This window comes from Netta rufina (assembly GCF_964035555.1).
Source record: "Netta rufina genome assembly, chromosome: 1".
Classification (NCBI taxonomy): Eukaryota; Metazoa; Chordata; class Aves; order Anseriformes; family Anatidae; genus Netta; species Netta rufina.
In genome coordinates this window covers 106,319,238-106,336,144 of record NC_140123.1, presented here as the reverse complement: position 1 = coordinate 106,336,144, position 16,907 = coordinate 106,319,238, and the positions used below count along the sequence as shown (strand labels likewise).

Sequence of the window (16,907 nt, the reverse complement as noted above, 5' to 3'; positions counted from 1 at the left end):
ATTTTTGATACTGTAGTTTATAGTAATAACAGAGGCATTAGAGCATGTTTCGAATTGTTGTGGGCATGTATATTTTATACCTTAGGAGTCTTTTATTCTGGTTTTATAAACTTGATAGAGTCAAGAAAGATCTGCAGAGGTGTCTGCATCTTTGTACCTGTATGGGATTTGTATGGGATAAGTGACAGATTAAGATATTTAAATCAACCTGTGTCAGCATAGTTTTGTTCTCTGCAGCACATGCAGAAATTTGCCTCAGCAATCTATTTTATTTTATTTTATTTTATTTTATTTTATTTTATTTTATTTTATTTTATTTTATTTTATTTTATTTTATTTTATTTTATTTTCAGATGCATACATACAAATGGCAATAGAACTTTTTTGATTTGAGGGACTGGGAAGAAAATAGCAGGTATCAAAGTCTGTGTAGCCATACAGGTTATAAACCCAGGTTTTTTAAGTTCACATACAGCATTATTTAAAGGTATTTTTGCAAAAGTAGATGTAAAATTTGAGTCTTACTCAGAATATTGTAGATTAACTATTAAATCATTTAAACACATCCAGGGACAATAACGTATGTATTTCATACTTAACAGATCTTTCCTAGCAATTGGAAATGATCCTTTTCTACATTAATCAACTAATTATTTATTGGTCTAGTAATGTTCGTGCAGGTAGGAGGTCCCACTTGGGACAGAGTTGTTCGCCTGACTCCTTGGGCCAGTTAGGCAGGAACCTTGAAACAAGTCCACCTCATGCTGTCATACAGCAGGTGAAAAGCTCCAAAACGCAGAGGTTGTCAGTCCATGGGAACAACGCTGGTGTCCTCTTCTCCCTGTACTGACTCCAGCTTTACAGGCTTTTATTGTGGAGCTGGAAGCCTTGATGGTGAAAGTCTGAAGAGAGTAACATTTTCCAGAGAACTTGACTCAAACCCCAGCTCTGTTTCAGACCTCAGTGTGTGAGATGGAGATGACAACAGAGCCACTTCAGCTCACAGGGCTTTGGAAAAAAGTGTGTTAGTTCATGTTTGCAGAACTTCCAACAGCAGTGACTGCAAGTTTGTTGGTTTGGAAGAAGCCAAATTCCGAGGCAGTGTTTGGGCTTCACTTATTATAAGGTCAGGTCACTTAGGAAAAGGAAGCTATCTTTATTTAGAGCAGTGCTTGGAATATGTATTCACAACAAGGAGAAAACAAATATTTCATGGTTGCTTATTGATTGAGCATCACCTGTTCCGTGCACTGGAAGAATACTTTGGCATTGTCACGAAATTAATGACTAAAACGTGGCTGGGGAAGCATTGGGCAGATCAGTTGTGCAGCTTCACTTCTACAGTTTCCTGAGTTTCAAGTTTGTGGCTTTGTGACTGTACAAGAGTCTTTTTACTTGCAAAGATTTTTGTTCTGGGGTGAGGGCGTTGCCATGTAACTTCCTATTATTTGGTGCCATTGGTTAAAATAACTGGTCACGATGTTGAAGGAATGTGTATCTGGTTGCGCTCACTTCACTGAGATCCAGGCAGCAGCTTGCACTGTTTTAAATGTTTGGTCATTATCATTTTATTTCCACTCTCTGTGGATGCCTGCAAAGCATAAAGACAGGCCAATCCGACTTTCAAGTGATGCCTTTCTTCTCCCCAGAGCGATTTCTGAGAATATTGGAGGGATGAAAGCGAAACCGTGGTGTTTCCATCCCTCCAGACATTCTGGATTTCCCCCTCCCCGCCTCCTCCCTCGCAGCAGCAGCAGCAGCAGCTGCAGCTCAGCTCCGTGGGCCCCAGCCAGGCTCTCCCCAGAGGCGCTGCCTCAGCCCCCTGACCTCCGCAGGGCTCGCAGCCCCAGCTGCAGCCGCCGGGGGCTCGTGGTGAGCCCGGGTTTCCCCGGTGGTTGAGCACTGCAGGAGACAACGGCTGGATTTTATTCAGTGTCCTTGCAACAGGAGATCTGGTTCTGTTTTCCTCAGATATCTGCTTCCAGTTTTTCGAGTCATAAAAATACAAAAGAAATCAATTGTTTCCTTAAAAGGAGCCACAGACAAAAAGGCAAGCACAGAGCAAATGTGCTTGCTCTCTCGCCCTTTCTCTCTCTGTCTCTCTTTTTCTTTTCTCCATAGAGCTTAAAGAAATTGTAAGATAAACTTACCTATCACCTCACAGCTTCCCCACTAGGGAGACGTTCCAGCATCTAATGGAAGCCCATGTGAACGCAGTTTTCACAAAGATGGGACTTCAACTTTGTTATGTTTTCTGCTCACAAAACATCAGCCAGTTTGAAACACTGGAAAAAAATGACAGGGAAATTTAGGCTTGATTGGGAAAAAAAAATGCTATATAGAAAGAGATTTATAAATGAAGAAAACACTGTAAAAATCTGCATAAGATTACATTTTCTAAGCATGAATAATGAAATAACTGACTTACTCTATCTACAAATCAAGGTCAGATCATTATTTATGATGTTTAAAAGCCTATTAAACAAGGAGGGTAGAGAAGTTCCATGTTGGGAAAGGGAAATAAATAAATAAAACTGGCAATGCTTACAGGATTTTTTAAAAGACATATTTGGTTGGTAGTGTATTAAATAAGTTGTGCTGTGTTTTGATCACTTACTAGTCCAGACTGCTTTGTACCTCTAGTCACAGGTTGAAGCCAATTGCACAAAGTGTGGAGCATTCATTCTCCCTCTGGAAGACGGATCATTTCCATTTGTCTCACTGCTTGACTTTTCTTCAAACCAGCAAATGTTAGGGTGGAAGTCATGTGCTCTGTTCTTTACAATTCAGTGAAAGCACAAAAACAAACTCCATATGATGCCTGTCAAATCAGATGTGCATAGAAATGGCATGTATTTTCCCTCTTCTCATCTTCAGACACTGGTGGGCTGGAGTAACCATGATCTCAGATTTCATCATTATTCTCCAAGTAATCAAAGGCTCCCAAGCAACCCAGTACTCCTGAGTTTATCATAAAAGTGGCACTTCACGTGTATCAGATCCTCAGATGATATAATGCTGTTGAAGTCTGTTTTAGTTATTAGTAATACACTACTTCCAGGGATCATTTAGTGCATATTATGCCGTATTTCCCACTATAATTCAACAGATATGCCCGGTAACTTCAGTACATTAAATCTACTGTATAATATTCATTCTTAACTGCACCTTCAAATATTTATTGTCAAAATGTTTTCCTCTGAAATTAATATCTTACGGTTATTTTCACCTTGGTTGGATGGTATATAGAAAAAAATGAATACAAAAGAGAATCAATACAGTCATTAACTGACTTGCCCACTGAATATGATAAATGAGGGGTCAGCTTAAATTCAACTAAATTTTAATTCTATACTGATAGAAAAATCTTTATATGATTTTTTTTCTTCTTCTGAATTGCCTCTTTTTTTTTCAATTTTAATAATACGATTGTTTAGATTGTGTAATTGGAGCCATGTCAGTCATTCAGATTTATGAAATGTGTAGTTCATGTTCAGAGTAATAATTCAGATTATGTCATGTAGGAAAAATCAATCTGATTTGAGATAGGAAGGGCTTGAAAGTCTTTTATTTTAGCCTAGTTTACTACAGAACAAGGTTTCTGTTATTGCACAGCCTGCATCTGCTGGCTATCCTTCTCCAGACTCTTCTGAATTCACTTGCTAATCTTAACCACAATCACGAATAAAGGTGGCAGCAGTCTCAAAGCTATGTCTGTACCAGTGGACCTGAGGTGCAGTTACATTTTGTCTCCATATTAGGTTGAGATCTTGCCACACACCAACTTCTCTCTGACCACTTGGTTTCCCTGAGAAAGATACCTGTGTCTGGAGGTGGCAGGAAAACCAGTAAAGTTTTGTCTAGGACTCTGGTTTGGCTGACTGAGGGGCCAGGACCCTGAGACATGCTCAGCCTGAATCTAGTCAAACATAATTATGTTCAAGTTTCAAGCTGATGAGACAAGCTTAGGCAGGAGCTCACCTAGGGAGCCTTCTTAGGCATGAGTGCCAATCAGTGTAATGCCAGTTAATGTTCAGTTGATGCTTATGGGAACATTTTTTGTGTGTTTGTCTTTGTCTAGAGTCAATTTTTTTCACCCAGTTTACCTTGTATCACCAAACATGACTTTCTTTATGTTGTGTATATCAATGCCTTATCTGAGACTATGCACATTTTCAGAAACAGCTATGAAATAACAATGAAATAGACAATTTGTCATATAGCAGTTGAGCAAAATAAAATCTGTAGGGAAAACATCCTAGATTATTTTTATTTTCATTATATTATTTCCAGTGACAAACGTTTGTTTTCATTGCAAATGTTTGTTTTCATTTTATAGATAAGAGAAAATCCTAAAATATCTAACAATTTTAGAAGCTTTTGTTGTAGTATGCTTGAAACAACCTTTATCTCAGACATGAACTCTCTTTCACTGACTTGCTTAAAGCTCCAGTTGTATTCAGCTTTGAGCATTTAGATACACTTCCAGCATATTTAAGTCCAACATTTTGCATCCAAGATCATATCATGTCTCCTTGGTCACTCTCTGGTCAGAGAAAAACCACACAAGTTTCAGTAGAGTTAGATAAACTGTAAGGCTTGAATAATGGGAATAATTTGGTAAACTCAGTATGGTTTCTTTTGTTTTAAAGCTTAAATTTCCTTATCATCTTTTGAGGCAAGTTTTTTTTTTCTTGTTGAGATGTTAAATTGGTGTAATAAAACAATACCAATCTACTTTGTGTTGTTCAACTTTCTAACCAGTGTTCAATGTCAGATCATTTTTTTAGATGGATTTGTTATATGATCCAATGTGTTAGTCTCATTTTTTCATATCTAGCACCTTCTGAAATTACAGTGTTTCTCTGGGAATTTTCTGTAGTCTGGCCTCCTAAAATGAAAGTGAAAGATGATTAATTGCCTTTAATATGCTAAATATACTTTTCTTTCTCTATGTTCTTGTGCTTTTGTTTTGTTCTCTTAGGTTTATTTTTTCCACAATCTTTCTTACCTGTATTCCCAGATAAGTCACTGAAATAAATTTTAAGTAATAAATTTTAATGTAAAAATCTTAAATGCTTTTTTCCATTTCAGTCTATTATATGGTAGAAGCTTAATACACTACTTAAAATCATCTTGCGTATAACTTGAATTATTTAATATTGTCATGTGATGAAGTTCCAAACTAGCCAGATTGTTACCTTAAATTTAGCAATACTAATAATATTTGAATGAATTGTGAGCCACCACTTGTTTGCAACTGATAGGCTACATGCACAGATCTGGTTCTACAGCTCCATATTTATTAATGACTTGATCTTCTGGTGTGCTCTGCTATGTGGTACATTTATATTGTGTTCCATGTCTTTCATTTGAAGGGCAAATATTAAAGGGTCATTGCAATGACCTAAAGTTTTCAACTTAAAACCTAGCCTGATTATAGGTTCCCCCAATGGCTAGGTAGGAAAGGTGTTGCCCACATGGCTGGGGGCTGCTAACCCCACTGCCACTGAGCTGGGGTAGCCCTGGGTTTGAGGTTCCAACTGTGCAAATTTGGAGAGGGACCCTGAGAGCACCAGGGCATGCAGGAGTTCGGAGGGTGGCTGGTGGCCACCTCAGGGCTCAGCTTGCTCTCACCAGGAGCCCATGGGAGGAACCCCTGGGGGAGTACTTGGGGTCAGGTTGGAGACAGAGTATCTCCTTCCCTCTTAGAGTTGCTGTGCTGGATCCCCAGTCCATAGGAATACTTTTGACTTTTATCCAGGTTGACACATTAAAATTTGCTGGTGAATTCTGCTAGAGGCACTTGAAAGCCCCAACAATATGGAACCAATCATGCTCAAAACATATGATATGTGTAATATTGCTTCAGAAGTATTTTTTGTTTCCTGCTCAAAGCAGCTGCACCAACACATTTAATGAAGGTAGGACAAACAAACAATTGGGGGTTGCTAAAGCAATTTTTCTTTCTTCGAGCTCTCACCCTTACTTCCTATACATTGTTATACTTCAGTCCAGAGATATTAAAGCTGTGACCTAGCCAGCAATGATATATTTCAAAAACTTTCTATAAGTAAATCAGACCCAATATATTCTTAGTAATCTGTACTTCCCCTTTCAGTTATTGCTGTGATGATAAATGAGTCCCTTACTAAGAGAAGTAATTTCCTGATCACCAACATTTTCTGGCTTTCCTTTTTAAAGGTGGCATAAGTGTTTCCTTGCGTTTGCTGTTTTGATGTTGTTCTGCATATACCAACACAAATTTTCTGATACCAACACAAAGTTTCTTATAAGGTTATGTCTTATTGGGCAATTTATCTGAAATGTCCAGTTACTTTTGAGCATGGATATGTGATTTGGTCCGTCTTTGTCATCTTGATACCCTTATTCATCACAATTTTGACGTGGATGCTTTTGTTATTTACACTGGCATCGCTCTCGTCATATTTGTGTAGTTTAAAGCATATCATTTTTCAGCGTTCATTCTTTATTGCTTTGGGCTCTCCGCTTTCAGTTACAGCTCTAATTATTTCAGGAGTTCCCATGGATCTATTGAAGGTCTTATTTTGTTTCAAAATTAGTGCCTCTAGCTAGTAATTCCTGTGCTCAATGTACACAATATTACAAATTGACAATATCTAGAGGTATCTGGAGATCCTTGTAAACCCAAGTACCCCTTGCTGTGTTGTGTGATTTCTTATCTGGTATTAATTTTGCAGAGCTGAATTCTGACAAGATAGAAGAGTTATTGATTGTTATCCTCCTTGGCTATTTCATTTCATCGTACTTCTATTTTGTCTGGAGTTTGAGTTCATAAACTTGGAGTAATTTTTGACCCGGTGCATTCTTTTGTGGCTGATATTAATCACCCTGAGAAATGGGATTGCCAGCTGGAAGATACTAAAGTACTACTGTAAAATATTAAATTAACTTACTGCCATTCTGTGAAACTTTCCTGGTTCAGACACTGAATTTTTAAGTTGATTGGGACATATGTGTATGTTTTGTTATGACCTAGATAATAATTGCTAATTCTTTATTTGTGGCTCTTTCTCCCGTTTCCCTGAAGTATTCACAGCTGTGCTAACAGAGCCCTGAATACAGTCAATGGGAGCATTTTGCTGCTTTAACAAGAAAGGACTTCAGCCTAATATCAAATTTTCCAGGCAAATGCTTACATGCTCAGTCATTTGTTTTCTTAAGGATATGATTTTTACTAGCAAGTAGTCAGCTCAGGTAAACAAAGAAAGGAGGAACACCTGTTGTACGGCTTCTCTTCTCTCCAAGGACCAAACTTTAAAAACCTTTGTAGAATGCATTTCGTTGTGTGGTACAAAAGCAGTAGCTCTTAGGAAGAGCTTTTCGGAGAGAACCCCCATGATCTAATAACAAAAGACAAAACCTTCCTCGAAGTACTTACCTCCACTAGTATGGATAAAAGAAAACATTCTTTGGATTAAGAAAAAAAGTTATATTGCAAGTGAGAATCATTTGATAGCTCCAGCTAATTCACTGTTTTGGAAGATTAATAGTAAAGAAAATTCTGGACAGACTTGATTTACTACTACTTTGTGTGCCTATGTATGTGTGATTTGATGACATTTGGAGCTTGCTGTACATTTATTCTTATAGAGCTGTACTGATTGACATGGTGTATTTTTCAAGTCCCTCTCTTGTTTACATTGCATTTTGCCTTTTTTGTTTGCAGTGTTCACTTCAAAATCCTCACTGTACATGCTAAAACCAAACTACTTTACTCTTAGTTTGCAAGGATTTTAATATCAAACTATGACAGGGTTAAAACCTCCTCCTTTTTTAATTGTCAAATCACCCCAAAGGATATGGTGTTACCAGGTTCTGCTTTGTGCAGAAGATAGGCTAAAATGCAACACAAGTGTCTTTAAATATGAAAGAGAGAGGGCCATCAGAGCCTGCCATACCTGCAGGCTTCTGTGTCATAGCCAAAGGTCTGGGGCTGTGGAAGTCTAAAAGGAAGGGAACGCCCAGAGGAACAACAGCAGGATTTGTTTCCATGAGACTTCTGTATGGTAAAGACTAATGTATGCTCAGCATTGTGTGGCTGAAGTCATGACTGCAAGGTAGAGAACATGTTGGCAAAGGTGATAGGAAAATGGTTCAAAATGCTGTCCTTGCAAAAGGAGGAATAAAAAATAAAGAACAATGTCGCTAGGAGCATTTCCTGAATAATGGGCCTGGGATTCTTGTAGTATTAAGGAGACTTTCTAGTTGCTGTACCAGATTCAAAGGGCTTGCTTAGTGTGCCAGTGTATTCCCTTGCAAGGCAGTGAATTACTATAAATACGTCCATTCTTTCTTAAAAAAAAAAAAAAAACATTGACAGACATTGATTTAATATTATTCTTCATGCTGAGTTCTGCAGATAGGCTTATAAAACGTAAATGACACAGCTGCATTTCACATATATATTTGACAACTCAAAAGATGACTGTATACAGAAAAGCAAGGGAATGAGGAAAAGCTTTCTCTGCTCTTAAGCTGTGTAAATCCAATGTTCATTTTTACAGTAGTTTTATTTTAAATCATGTGGCTGCAAGGCTGTTGGGGTTGGTGTGTTGAATTAGTTCCTCAAGTGTCATTGTCCGTGACAGAGTCATTAGCAAGGAAAAATCATCAGCTTCCTTAAGTTTATCACTCAACTCAAGAAAATAAGGAGTAATTAAGCATTGTGGGTTCTTTGCAGGTTTAATTCCTGTTCATGGGGTAATCCCATGCTCCAGTTCAATAGTAAAGAGAAATGAATCTGATTTTTAGCAACTATATTAGGGGTAGCTACTTAAAAAGATGCTGCATAATTCAGGCTCAAACCAACCTCTCACAACTGGAGTAACAGAAGCAGCAGATTCATGGGTTAAAGCCTGAAGGACTGGGTGTGGTCTCCTTGAGGTGATTACCATGGGGTTAGTTGATTATTGCAAGAAGTCCAGTGGGTTTGGAGGATAGCACAGGAAGCTTGTGAAACCTGTTCTTCAGCTATACTTGGTTGCATGTATTTAAATCTCTTGATAGTGGTTCCCACAATCATCAGAACTCACCTGAGAAACATCTTAATTCTCATAAGGAAGAAAACTTAATAAGACATCCAATAGGGGAAAGGACATTCCCTAAAGCAAGGTCAAGTTCAGCGCTTCCAGTGAAAGGAAAATGCAAATATTTATATGAAAAGAAGTTAAGGAGTTGGACTTGATGATCCTTGCTGTCCCCTTCAAGCTGGGAATGTTCTGTTCAGTCCTCTAAGAAATGCACGCCTACTCTTGCACATCTGTTGTATTGAACACAGTCAAGATGATGGGCGAGTACTTCAAAATAAATTATTCAGTCTGCATTTTCTGGAGAAACCTTTTCTTTTGCCTAAAAGAAAAAAACCCTGTATAAATGCGTTTATGCTTCCCTAGCACATAACTGCTTGTCCTAATTAATCGTAGTGCCTCATACAGGCTGGAGATGTGTCCCCACATACCCCTGCAACAAAAGCAGCTGAGCTGCCACATGTTAATGTGCTGCCAGCACCACTTTATTAGCCCAAGGGGCTGTTGCCTTCAGGTTGGTCTAGAAAGAATGGGAAAGAAATGGCAGCAGATGCAGAGCAGGAGAGGGCTACAAGCGATGACCCAAGAAGTACAGGGAAGAGCTAAGTAGAAGGCAGGATGGGGAAGTTCAGAGAGGACAATTAAACAGAAAAGATAGGAAGCATCAAAGCCTTCTTATAGTGCATACTTATGTGCCCGCTAATAAATATCAGGTTTTGAGAACTATTAAGCTAGAATTGTTGCCATGGTTGTATGGCTTCCTGTATGATGGAACCCATGTAGAACTTCAACTTCAGAATTGGAAAGTAAGTAATGCAGAATTCATAAATAAAAAGAAAAAACATAATTATGGTACTCCATGGAATGCATTTGCTGGGCTTGCACTGAAGCTGCTGCTGGGGGAGAAACCCAGTAGAGAGAAAAGCAGCACACTGAGAATTCACAATTCACTGCCCCACTCCAATGGGACAGGGGAGGAGAAGAGAAACAGTAAAGGCAAGAAAAACTTATAGGCCAAGGTGAAAAAAGAAAATAATAACTGAAGAAGAGAGACAGAAAGAGACAGCTGGAAGTCCTTGCTTAGTTTTTAGTGATTTAAAGGCTGTTATTGACTGTAGCATAGAAATGAAAGGAAGGAAAGGTGTTTAAATAGCATTTACTACTGGGTTTCTGTCAATACTCATCGTTCTTTGAAGACAATTGAAAAAAAAAAAAAAAAAAAAAAAAGGTGCCCAAATGGTTAAATAGAAGCTTTATTTGTAGTTGTTTCAGAAGAATCTGACCCAAAGGGTTGTTTTATTATACCATGAACTATATATGTGTTCTCATCAGAAAATTCTCTCGTGCCTAGTCGATAATGTCTCTGTACCTGTGCACAAATGTACTTTTTTGTTAACTTACTGAGTTGCTAGACTATACTTGTATAAGCTATTAATAAAAAGCATCCTTACATTTTTATTTCCAATATACTTGAGCCAAATCCTCAGATTAAAGCCATTATGTGAGAACAAATTCTTGTCTTTTTCCCTAAGCTTAAACCTTTCTTAACTTTTAAGATGAGGCAGCTGAGCAGTGTAAATTTTAATGAAGAACTCCCTAATTACTTGCAGATACCTTCAGCTAGTGAAAATGGTCATAAGTCCCTTAAGTAACCTGATTTAAAGTACTTAGAAGGATGGCTGAATGTGAGTATATCTCTAAAAAGTTGTGCTGTTAAGTCTTATTAAAATAATAGAATATTTCCCTTCACCTAATATAAGACATTGATAGGGATATCCTCCAGATTAATCAGCCATATGCAACATAGGCTTCTGATATAGAACTGTGTTTGGAAAGCTGTAATGGTTTAAGAGTGGCATGGTGATTTCCAATTCTCCCCATACATTTGAAGTTTTTCCTTTTCATTCCAGATCAGAAGAATAGGTCTAAGTGCTGGAAAGTTTGTCCATATTTTTTCTGAATTAATGTATGATTTTATGTATTATTTCACTTCACAGAAGTGAGTTATCGCAGATGCATTAATTTAGTTTAAACTATAGATCTCAAGTACTATCCTTACTTAACTTGCTTTGATAACAAGATGTTTTGTCATTATAGATAACCAAATGATGAAATAGAATTAAGTATCCCTTAAGACATATTATATTATTTTACTAATGTAACTCCAGTGAAAGCCTAGATAAAATCACAGTACTGAAAAAAAACAGGCTACTAATTTATTTCCTCATCTTAGTCTGTGGTTTGTAGCCAGAGCTGTTTTTTTCTGACCTCTCTTCCTGAATTCCTCTAGATCACTAGAGGGGAATCAATGGGAATCGATCCAATTTGTAGAACACAATTCTAATATTGATAGTAGTTTATATTCATTTGCTTCACACTAATCTTTTATTAATGTTCATTTGCAAAATGCTGTTCATGCTGTTTCCTCCAAATGTTGTACCCCCAGGCAGATGATGATAGTGAAAGTCAGAGAAACTTAACAAAAAATAATGGAATTTATGTTTTGGAATTAAATAAAGCAACAGTCAGACATTTTTCAGTAAGTGGCTTTAACTTAGATAAAGTATGATCACCGTAGTATTTCAGATACACACAATTCCTACAGTAGAAAGAAGTTGTGCCTGTGAAGGTCTTTTCAGCATTTATTTGTGTCATGGAGGAAGATGTGCTGGGGCATCAATACTGAATCATTTGGGGACTTTTAAGGGTGCATCTTCAATAAGATGTGGCATATAGACATCTCTTCCTGGTATGAAGGAAGCAATAACTAGTAGCATTACTTTCTGTTCCTGGTGGAAAAAACATCAGTGGTGACCTTGTGGCTTAGCCGCACTGTGCAGCTCAGCATCACACAGCCGCTTGCTTGTTCTCCCCATGTGGGATCGGGGAAGAATCAGAAAGGTAGAAGTGTGAGAACCTGGTTTTAGATAAAAACTCTTCACAAGGTAAAGCAGAAGCTGCACACCCAAGCCAGGTAGAAGAAGGAATTCCTTAACTGCTTCCTTCTGGCAGGCAGGTATCATCCACTTCCTGGAAAGCAGGGCTCAGCACGTAGGATGGTTCTTCAGGAAGACAAACACCATCGCTCCAAATATCCACCCTTCTCCTCCTTTACCCCATATTATTGTTCAGCACAATGCCACATGGCATGGGACATCCCTTTGGGCAGCCTGGACCAGCTGTCCTGGCTGTGTCCCCTCCCTGTTCCTGGTGCACCCCCAGCCTCCTCGCTGGCAGGGTAGCACCAGGAGCTGGAACATCCTTGGCTCTATGTGAGCACTGCTCACTGCTCACAGCTGGAACTTCAGCGGGTTATCACTGCTGTTTTGATCAAAAATCCAAAACACACCATTGTGTGAGCCTCTATCGAGAAAATTAATTCTGTTCAAGCTAAAATCACGACAGACCTTCATATAAATAGTTGAACCATGTCTAAAAGAATGTTTAATACAATATTTGAGGTTAGGGTTGCACCAAGCATGTGAATGTAAGTAGCTGTGAAAGTAAATGTGAATGATAGGTTTAAGGTGTTACTAGGCAAGGCAATGAAAAGCAAGTATTTAGGATTTGGATTTTCTGATAATTTTAAAAATAATTAAAGATGTGTAAATGAAATCATAAAAGGTGTTTAGTGGCTACTGTGGCAGTCCAATAAAATACAGTAAGTTACAGATTTTTAAGTGGAAATTTCATTGGAAAATTTTCCACACATTGACATAAATTTTTGGTGCTATCCATCTTCAGATGGACAACCTAAACTTGTTCAGAACTTTTGTGATTAAGCCAAATCCTCCTGCTGCTTCACAGGTGGCATCTGTGCTTTGGTTGCACTGACTAAACCTGAAACCCGTCCCCTAAGAATCTAGACCACTCACTGTTGGGAAACCTAGAACTCTCTTATCAAGTCAAAATACATATACATATTTTTTAATACCATAATGTATGTGCTTAACTGAATGAATGGTGGCTCCAGAGATGGCCATGGAAAGAGTAAAGGAGACTTTTTTCATCATGGTGAGGGGCTCCCTCTCTCAAATGAGGCATAGCTCAAATGCTTCTCCTGTGAAAGAAAAGTGTTATAGCAACTGATTAAAAAAAAAAAAAAAAAGTGTTTTTTTTTTTCCTTTTTCCCTTTTTCTTTGGTGGTCAAGGCTTCACTTTTGATCCTCCTCTTCAAAAACAAAAACAACAACAACAAAAATCACTCCTTTTACTTAAAAGTAAAAATTGTTTTCTGTGTAATAAAATGCTGTGTCTTTTTGTTTATTTTTCCTTTTTTATATTTTAATGAGTCAACCAATTACTGATTAACCATCTTTTAAAGTGTAAGTTTTATTTCTGACTTTTCTGAGCAGTTAGTATGTCGGAGACCTTGGTTTAAATTCCTTCTGTCTGATACAGATATTCAACCAAGACATATAATTTTACTGGAGGGTTGTTTTGAGGGACATCTCTGTCAGTTCTGTGAAACCTCTACCCCTTTTTACTATTTTGAACTTGACGAGAGCCCAGCTGTAGACTGATTATGGCATTTCTCTGAGGAATGGGACTCTGAGTTCAGCCCCTGCTTTGAGTTAGACTGAGCTCTAAATTTTTCATACATCAGGTGAATCAGTTCCAGGCTATCACATTCATTTCCTTCACTTATTGGTTTGTTTGTTGTTGTTTTTGTTGTGTTTTGTATTTGTTTTTCATGGTAATTCGTTCAAAAAGTGTAGTCATCTAAAATTATTCATAATATTTAGCAAAGCCAAGTGGAAAATCACCTGATCCTACAGCAAGGAAGTCATGAGAAAATAGATCACATCTTAACATCCAGGCCCTTTGCCTCACAGTTGACAGAATGTCTTTGTGGCAGTCTAATGGTGAAATGTGTAATTTCAGTCAGTGGTACTTATTTCTTTTAACAGGGACTCAGAAGCAAAGGAATAGCATTCACCTCAATGCGGGGGTCCAAAGCCTTAAATGCAAGACTTGAGTGCAGAGTTATCCTTCAGTGAAATGGGGAGAATTCACCCGTAGCAAGTACTGGACTTCAGTGATATTCCTTAGCGAAGGCAGTTTCCACACATGATTTAGCATTAGCTGAGTAGCGTGTTTCTTATGACCAGGCTGAAAAGTAGCATTTCTCAAAGAACGTGAGAGGGAATGATGTCTCGTGTGCTTTTGAATCATAAATAGTAAGGGTATGGTCGTTAGCAAATATCACATATGATATATGATATATATGAGTAGTGTTAAAAATGAGACTAACCTCCTCATTTCCATCACCATCAGGGACTGAAGGCAAGATTTTCATGCCTAAATGGCTGCAAGTAGTTGTAGCCTAGGTTTAGAGCTTCTGCTCTCATGTCCTGTTGGCTGGAGTAAATATAGAGTTCCTGAAATGGAGACTGCTCATGTTTAAAGCCCACAGTGAGCCTCACTAAAGGTCATTAGCAGTGACAGTTTTGTGAGAGGTCTGCTATGCAGAGGGTTGGCCCACTGTTGGGAATGCCATGTCTTAGGGAGCATCTTGGTCAAAACAGGCCAATTCATTTAGTAATCGTATTTTGCACATGATGGCATGTCTTAGGCTCTCATGTAGAACATACCAGGAGATTTTGGTGCATCTCCTTTCTTAATCATTTTGTGTAGTGTGCAGTTAAATCTCCTAGAAAGCAATTCATCTTTCAGAATGATGATCGGCAGGTTCATTGCTTGAAATCCCAGTCTGAGCTTTTTCTAGTTGGCTCTGAACAGTTGCCCAAAAGAAAGTATGCACAGGCTCTGCCTCTTCGTTTAATAAAAAAGTCCTATCCTTCTGTCCTTTACTGCTGTAATTTTAAAACTCTGACCCAATCAACCCTTGAATGCAAATAAGAGAGCAATCCGGAGAAGCGGTGTTGGACCCGTCACTCTACAGCAATTTTCAGATCAGGCTTTAAAGATGTACGTGACATTGGCCATTAGTGAGCCAGCAAAGATAAATGGACCAATAAATGAACATATTTCACTTTTTTCATCTGCCAAGATGAAACACTATCTTGGTGGTGGTCTTTTTTTTTTTTTTTTTTTTCATTTTTTAATTTGCACAACAGTGATTTAAAAGGCATGCTGTCAGTTCTTTTAATTGACTATTTTTTAAATAAATATTTTTTCCAGTGCATCCGCTCAATTGGATTGATCTGAGGATTTTGGTTTTCTTTTTGCTTTCCTTTAAGAATTCCTTTAAAAAGCTATGGATTTGTGAGGATGCTGTCTCTCTAAGAGTACTTAGCAGACAAATGGAGAATATAAACGTTCAGCATCACATTTTAAAAATTAGATTGACTGAGTAAGTAAAATTCTGTGTCCAAAAAGAAAAAACTGCTTATGTTTTTTACGGTGTTGTTTCATACATATTTTCTTTAGGAATTTTGTGAAGCCAAGATGATTTTTAATAGCAAGTGTGTTTTATTGAAAAGGAACGTTTACTTTCAGTCATTATGGAAGTCCAGAATACATGCCTCTGTGTGTGAGTAAAACAGATCTTTCCTATTTAGAGTCTTTAAAATCATTAATAAATTGTCTGACACCTGTCAAAAAGAAGAAGAAATGCAGCCTATTGTGTTAGTGATATCTTGAGAACAGATTTGCTTCTTGCCGCTTTTTTAAACAAAATACGAATGTATGCATTGTGTAACATCAAAAGTAAATTAAAAAATATAATTAAAGTTTAATTTGCAGTTTCACAGCTACAGACAAGTCAAAAGATCTAGTGATATTGACAACAAATTCCTCTGGGTTGTGCTGTTTTGTTTTCAGAGCCACTGGGGTTTTTATTTTATTTTTTTGCTTTGAATTATTTAGTTCATTATTATGAGTTACCTTCACAGTGCTTTGTGGTGTTTTGATCAGCAATTTATCTTGGAGACTTAAAACACATGTCCATTCGTGTTTAGCTGACCAGCTGTCTTTCTTTTCTTTTTTTTTAATGTGACATTAAAATTGAGTGTTTCCCTGCAAGCATCTTTCAGCTCAGAAAATGCATCCCACTTCCTATGCTGCATAACTGTTGCCCTTTCACAGAGGAGCCCTGCCCCTCTCTCCTGCCCCATCCTCCAGGAGAGGTAGAGCAGCCCCCCTTGCTTGCCAAGGCACAGTCCCCCCTCCCCGTCATCCCCTCTCTGCTAAGAGGTGAAGTCCCCTGGGTCCGTAATTGCCAGGAGATGAAGCGATGATGGCGAGTGATCACAGTCAATAGCTTTGATTAACAATAAGGTGGAAAATTAGCAATGCTAGCATTCAGCTCCCCTGCCTCCCTGTCCCCATATGCTCACCACAGCCTGCACGGGCTGGTGGGCTGGGTGGCCACCGCACGGCTCAGGCGGCAAAGTGGGAGCTGAGGTGCGGGAGGAGAGCTGGACAGGGCAGAGGGGGACAGCGGGCAGCATTTGGAGACCCAGGGCCATGCTCTCAGCCGCCTTTCACTGGGCAGCGCCATGCAGGCAGGGGAAGGACGAAGCATACCGTGTGCTGGCACTGTGGCTCTTGCTGTCATGTGTGGATTTAATTGTATCTGGACGTGTTTTGATCGAAATGGCAACTCCTGTTACTCCTGTGACCCCATCAGCAGCTCTGGTGTTGTTTCCGACAGACTCCGACGACCTAGAGAGGGGAAACGACAGCGGGACACCACTCCCCACCTCTGATAATGGTGACAATTCGCTGGGCTACACAGGTAGAGTGCAAATTTCCAAAATATTCCTGACTTTCTACTTCTGACACTTTCCACCTTCATCTGCTATTACCACCTGTACATAATTTTTTAACCATCGTTGCTACCTGGCTTTCTTTCACCATCACCCTAGAAGT

The 16,907-nt window shown here is 38.6% G+C and overlaps 1 protein-coding gene across 1 annotated transcript in view; it reads left to right on the top strand.

Annotated features, from left to right (window-relative positions):
• The window catches only part of ROBO1 (roundabout guidance receptor 1), a gene marked incomplete at both ends in the record, with an annotated part of 540,132 nt that overhangs the window by 134,829 nt on the left and 388,396 nt on the right, over nucleotides 1-16,907 (top strand). The window contains one exon of the mRNA XM_084291939.1: nucleotides 16,690-16,773. Coding sequence (XP_084148065.1) covers nucleotides 16,690-16,773 — 84 coding nt within the window. The remainder of the gene's footprint in view (nucleotides 1-16,689; nucleotides 16,774-16,907) is intronic.